We start from the raw sequence: 6,662 nt of genomic DNA, 5'->3' as shown, positions 1-6,662 counted from the left end.
TATTAAATATAGACTATTAATAAAACACATCTTATATTCTGGACTATTTCATGAGATGAATCTATTGAGCTTAATTAGTCCATGATTAACGAATGTGATGCTACAGTAAACATTTACTAATCGTAAATTAATTAGGCTTAAAAATTTGTCTAATAAAATAACATTTATTTATGTAATTAGTTTTGTTATCAATCTAAATTTAATACTCCTAATTAATGTTCAAACATCCGATGATATGATAAGTGACTCAAAAAACATATCCCTGATCCAAACAGCCCCTTTGTCCGAGACCCGAGATGCAGTGCCGCTGCGTGCATATCTACGTTTCGTCATCCGGTAGATTTCCGCTTTCCCGCGAGCCTGCGATGTTGCGCGTCGTCTTTCCGGTCGATTGGATTGGCGTACGACGCGACGTACGTACGTACAACGGCCGCGATAAAAGATCGCCGACTGGTTGGCTGGTTGGGAGCCTTTACCAGTGGCTGGACCGAGACCGACGCACGTTGCGGGCGATCGATCGCTCTTTCCTGATGCATGCCACCGGAGAATTAGGCGCTCGTTTCCTTCTCGATTGATTGGCCGGTCTCGCTGTTGCCGTGCCTCATCGTTTTGGTCGTGGTATGGTTCCGTACCTCCGGGCTCCGGCATAGCCCAATCCGTTCCAAGATGCGCAGTTGCATTGCAGATCAGATCGAGACATCGAGTCCCCTACCCTGTAATGCTGCCACCGAGGACATTCACAATACAGATTAAGTGGTGTCAACTGTCAAATACCACATTAGCTGAAACCACCCATCAAAATAGAATCTTTCACATAATGCAAGCGGTTTCAACGGAAATAATCAACCCTTATGATTTCTATTTTAGTACTCGTATTTTTTTCATTTATATAAAAGTCCATTGATTTATGATAAACAACCTAGGGGTTACGAAAAAAATAATTTATAAATAAAACTTCAACCTATTCGATAGAAACGATGGGAGCCACATGTACTACGACTAAATCGATGATAGCATGATCGAAGACGGTAAACAAGTGTGCCATCATTATACAGAAAAACAAGTGCACCGAACAAGCTGATAACGCCGAATGCCCCTATGAAAAGAAGCAAAAAAGTTATCAAAGATGATTGCTGTTCCCCGGTGTGTCGCGGCCGAATAAATTACTCGCGTCTTTCCGCCGGCAAAACTTCACCTACCCCATTTGGTAAGCTGGGTGGTCACTTCCGGCCCATAAATCATTTCCAGTCCAGAGCCCACGAATACATCAACTCCGAAGCGAACGTAGGCTGGACGGCCCACTAGAAGGCAGGCGGGCCGCCGCCTCACCCTTCCAGAAGAAGCCTCTCATCCGAGGTAGAGTATATAGGCCGTCTTACGACTCGCGGTGCGGCCTCGAGCACGCGGCCGCACCTCGCACCCACCCGCAGCCGCCAGCGACTTCGAGCGGCGGCGGGGCGGCTCGGCTCCCCTGACCCCCTCGGCCTCTCCCCTGCGCGGCAGCATGGACGACGGCCAGGGCCAGGCTCCACCCGCGGACGCCGTCGAGGCCGAGCCCATTACCGTCGCCGAGGCCGACGACCAGCTGCCGCCGCCAGCAGCACCGCCTCTCGAGGCGGAGGGTGTCGTCGCGCAGGAAGACCCGCTGGCGGAGGAGGAGGATGTGGCCCCCGTCGGCGCCGCGTCCGCGGAAGAGGCCCCCGAGGCTGCCGCGGGTGGTGTCGTGCTCACCGACGAACTCTGCGGCCGGATCGTCAAGCAGGTACACCGGTTTCCGATCAATTCCTCTGTTAGCTATCGTGATGCTTTGTTACAACTATAGCCAGTGAGCTCCGCTTTTTTGGGCTTTTGTTGCGACCGCTCGGCCAGGGGCTGATTGTTTCGTGTGAGAATGCTTAGATTTTTTTTTTTTTTGGGTGCTATTCAGCCATCCACTCGAGCCGTGCATTCCTGCAAGCACGCGTAATATTTTGAAATGTTGTGCTTATTTAGACGTCAAATGTTCCAACCTTGCAGGTGGAGTACTACTTCAGCGATGAGAATCTTCCTACAGATGAGTTCCTGATGAAATTCGTGAAGAAGAACAAGCAGGGCTTTGGTAAGTGGCATGCTCTTGCTTAAGGGCATACAACTATTACTATATGCTGACACACTGTGATGCTGATTGTTTAGCCTACTAGTTTAGAAACATGTAGCTGAGACAGGAGCCGTGCCAAGTGTGTACTATGTTTTTATTTCTTTTTCAAACTGCTTGTGATACGCCTTATTATGCATATATTATTTTGCTACTGAGATATTTGTACTTACGTTATGACAGATTTGCTTTTAGCATAAGTTGCATTCTAGAAGACTAGAAATGGACTTAAGGTTATTGATCTGTAATATGTGTTTGATTTGAGTTTTAAAAGAGTTTTTATTTCTCTTTTCTTGGTTTTTTAAATATATTCTGTCTTTCCTGAGGCAAAGGTGTTTTTTAAATATATTCTGTTTTTTAAATATATGCTGCTGCATTAAAGCACTAATCATCTTTTTTCCTTGCCAATCGTACATTAGTGGAATACTGGAACATGGAGATGAAAATGATGAAATGTGACAGGTACTTATGATGAGGCATTTACATAGGTACTCCTGGTGCAGCTTTTTTAAGTTGTGCCGAGAAGCTTGTTTAGGCCTCTGTGAATACTGATTACTGCTGTCTGATTCACTCCATTTTGTTATGTGTGGAGGATATAGGCCCAACGATATGAAGCTATAATTAGGTTAAGTTTGCAATTAATAAATCATGGGGAACTGGTTATTTAACTTTTGTATATTTTTTGCTGTTTCTCCTTTTCATGGTTTCTGTAGTCAGTTAGACTATGCTGCATTTCGAATGACTCTGGGACCATGAAGATACATGAAACTTGATCCCATAGACGACTGATGTTGCCTGGTATTCTGCCATGGTAGCTGAGTCAAGTTGTTACAATGGGAATTGATATGCTCCTTACTCATCTGAGTTGCCCCTTTGTATTCGAGCTCCTCAAATTAATGTAAGATGGACTAGTTTTGAACTTTGAATATTTGATTGATAATTTGCAGCAGTATTTTGCCTTCATGCATAGATTGGGACAAAAACTGTAATCGTTTTGGAAGTCAGGGATTTCTCTTTGTTTTTAGCATCTTAATGGTCTGTGTATCATATGACTGGATTTCGTATGTGCTTGTGCAGTAGCCTCTAAACAATGATTCATGTAGCATTAAGATGATTTTTGGGTATTCAACTCTTCTGAACTTCTAGGCTGTTATTGTACTGGTACTACCTTGGTCCCTTATTATAGCTACCTCTAGCATTCAATCTAATAGAGGTAGTATATCACAAGTGGTTCATTAGATATAGGTATTCTTCTGTCATGAATCAAAAGATATTTACATTATGTCAGGTGAGTTAATTGTTGCTTAGTGACTTTATTGTACTTGAGTCTACATTGGATGGCTGTTCATTAGGGTTTGTTTTCATCAAAGGCTATCTGTTATATGAAGTAAAATATCTAAAAGGTTCTTCTAATGACATGTTATCTTTATGACAGTACCTCTTGGTGTTATTGCATCATTTAGAAGAATGAAGAAACTTAGTCAGGACCTCTCTTTAATTGAAGCTGCACTTAGGACATCATCTAAACTGGTAATATATTGGCCATTTATTATATATCCTGATGCTTTGGAAGTGATTCTTTTGGTCTATGGGATATACATTGGTTGCTGTGTTAATGATTTATATGTATATTTTATGTGTTATTTGGTCCTATCTTTCAGGTTGTGAGTACAGATGGGAAAAGAGTCAGGAGGATGCATCCATTGCAACAAAATGAATTGAAAGATGTTAAAGTCAATTTCTAGCCCACCTTGCTCAAATGCATTATTTATGGAGTATGTATTATACTATTATCTAATATTTATGTTTTAACCTTAACTTGCATGCAGAAAAGGACAGTTGTGGTGGAAAATCTACCTTCAGACTTCTCCGAGGAGAGCATACATGCAACGTTTGAAACAGTTGGGAAGTACGTTGCATGCTTGTGTTGCACTTAATTATGATGCTATAGTGTTCTGAGCACACCTAGTAATTGCTGCTCACGCTATAATGTTTTGGAACTGTACTTATCTTTATATGTACCAGAATTGTGAAGATAACTATTCATGATCAACATTCAGTGGGAGAATCTGCAACAATTAAGAACCATGACATCATGCTAAGTAACAAGGTATAAATCAATCAGTACTCACTACTCAGTGTGTTACTTTTTTAAAGATATTATTGATGCAGAGATTATAGCTCTTTTGATTTTACTACCTACTGAGTGTAGTAATGGATTATTTATGATAACCTGTCATACAAACTTCCACTTGTACTCAGTCACTAAATGGAAAATTTCTTTGCTAAATTTAGTCATATCTGGATGTTCCTACCGAATAAAATTGGATATATCCTTTCCTTCACCTGATATTCAAGTTGGTAATAGACCATGGTTGTGCAGGTGCATGCTCTTGTCGAATATGAAACAACAGAGGCAGCTGAGAAGGCTGTAAGTATCCTTACTCTCATATTTACTGGCCCATTTAGTGCTCATTGTATGAATTACATCTCAAAGAGTTCTTTTATGTGTGATCAAATTAGGCTACCACTTTAAACGATGAGAGCAATTGGAGGGCTGGAATGAAAGTCAGGCTGGCTAAGCGAAGTGTAACAGGATCAGGAAAGCATAACCAGTCTTCAAAAGAAAATCAGACCATCCAGGGCCAGCCTTCAAAAGTAGAACATCAGATGGTATCAGGAAAGAAAGGTGGTACTGATTCAATTGAGGGTGTTTTAGACAATGAGAATATGAGCTCTGATATTACCCATGAGGTTTGAATTGTTTCATACACATTATTTATTCAATTATCCGGTTGGCACAACTATGTTTCACTTTCTCATATGTCCTTGTTTCATGTTTTGCGCTTCCTTACTGAACTGTACATATGATGCATGCATGAAGGTCAAATGTGTTATTATATTTAGAATCTCCCTTTCCTCTGATTATCGGCATAAGGATTGTTTTCCTGTAAATGACTTTGCTCATAGCTCGTTGTGCATATCTGTAGGACATGCACCAACACCAGAAGGTAAATGCTAAAGGAGGGCGTAAAGGTCGATACAAAGGTCAAGGAAGAGGTCAGATTCAGCAAAATACAAGTGGGCAAGGTAAACTGTTTATGCTATTTTGACTACTGAAGTTTTGAATTATTTGGGTGATACCTTTTTTTGCCAAATTTTCATCCAATATGTATATCATCAGTTTGTTGCATTTAGTGAAATGTTTCTCAGATGGACTCCATTTGCACAAATAACTAATGTTCATTCCCATGTTCGTTCGGTGATGGAGGCTGGAGTCTTCATGGTCAACATGCTGCTCTGCTTTATAGGGGGAAAAATGACGATATTATTATATCAGGCAACTTTGCCATTATAGTACTATACACATCTCCTTGCAATGATATCCTTGTCCATTTCCCAAGCTAAGTCTGTTTTCATCTTGATGACAGTAGGTTTCACGAGACTTGCATTTCTGCTGCACTTTGTTTGAAAATTAGTTTTTTCCGCAAGTATGTTTGACATGGACTGAAGAATTCAATCCTGACTGTTCTTGCTTTTATGCCCTTGATATTCCGAACAACATGTAGTAGGTAATCAAGATTAAATAGTAGTTCTCTTAATTTGTACTAATGAAATATCAAATAACTGTTGCTATTTTGTCACACGTATATTCTTAAACTTTACATCTGGGATATGCATACTGATGATTTTTTTTTTTCATATTAGGCCATGGCTCACTCCCTGCTCATGATGGTTTTGATCATGTGAACAAGCCTATTCCTGGACCGAGAATGCCAGATGGGACAAGGGGCTTTACTGCGGGGCGTGGTAAATCGCCTACATTCCAGAAAGGGGATAATGCTGAAGAATAGTGCCTTTGTCCCAAATGGCCCGGTAAAAATCTAACTGCATGAAAAACATAGAGATGTTGTTTTGCTTAAGCTGCTTACTTAGTGACAACCGGCCAAGTCACGTATACAGAAAAGCCTCCAGTTTTTGTATGTAGTGTCTTTTCTGAATGGGTTGATGGGATCCGTGGGTATTATAAATTTGCTGGTTTAGAAAAATGCAATTACAGTGCCATTAAACTTAGGCCGAAATTGCTTCTGTGCCACTTTCTACGCCCTAATCGGTATTGTCCTTGTGGTTTTTTACTGTATTTACGTATGGACTAAAATGCCCTTAACATCTTTGTTGGAGTATATGGCATTGAATCGTGGCATCGATTCGATGCCTGACCAGACGCCGCAAAGGTTGGAGGTGGTAGTCGTGACTCGTGACGATGCCAACAGTGGTGGCTGGCGTTTTCCGGTCGTTGCAGAGGAGGGCGCTGTTGAGTTCGAGCTTACCGACCACGGCGGCGAGGGGAGCGAGACGGCGGAGGGAGAAAGATTGTGGCCGGCGGGTGTGGGTCTAGGAGCAGAGCACGTAGTGGTCTGACATTCGCGAGCCTTTCCGCATGTCGTGCCCGATGTTCGATAAGCTTTGTGGTGATCTAGGCACCGCCGTCGTCAAGGAGGACACCACCCTGCCCGCCGCCATCCGC

At 42.0% G+C, this 6,662-nt stretch overlaps 1 protein-coding gene across 1 annotated transcript; it reads left to right on the top strand.

Annotated features, from left to right (window-relative positions):
* The first annotated feature begins 1,423 nt into the window (after positions 1-1,423).
* Positions 1,424-6,245, top strand: LOC102716371 (la-related protein 6A). Its single transcript, XM_006646273.3, has 10 exons — positions 1,424-1,762; positions 2,017-2,098; positions 3,570-3,664; positions 3,796-3,867; positions 3,964-4,043; positions 4,160-4,244; positions 4,518-4,565; positions 4,658-4,888; positions 5,125-5,224; positions 5,843-6,245. The coding sequence occupies exons 1-10, from the start codon at positions 1,505-1,507 to the stop codon at positions 5,986-5,988; spliced, it is 1,197 nt and encodes a 398-aa protein (XP_006646336.1). The 5' UTR covers positions 1,424-1,504; the 3' UTR covers positions 5,989-6,245.
* Positions 6,246-6,662: the final 417 nt, after the last annotated feature.

This window comes from Oryza brachyantha, chromosome 1, assembly GCF_000231095.2.
Source record: "Oryza brachyantha chromosome 1, ObraRS2, whole genome shotgun sequence".
Taxonomy (NCBI): domain Eukaryota; kingdom Viridiplantae; phylum Streptophyta; class Magnoliopsida; order Poales; family Poaceae; genus Oryza; species Oryza brachyantha.
The sequence above is the reverse complement of the archived record's forward strand: the minus strand, read 5'-3'. Positions and strand labels throughout refer to the sequence as shown.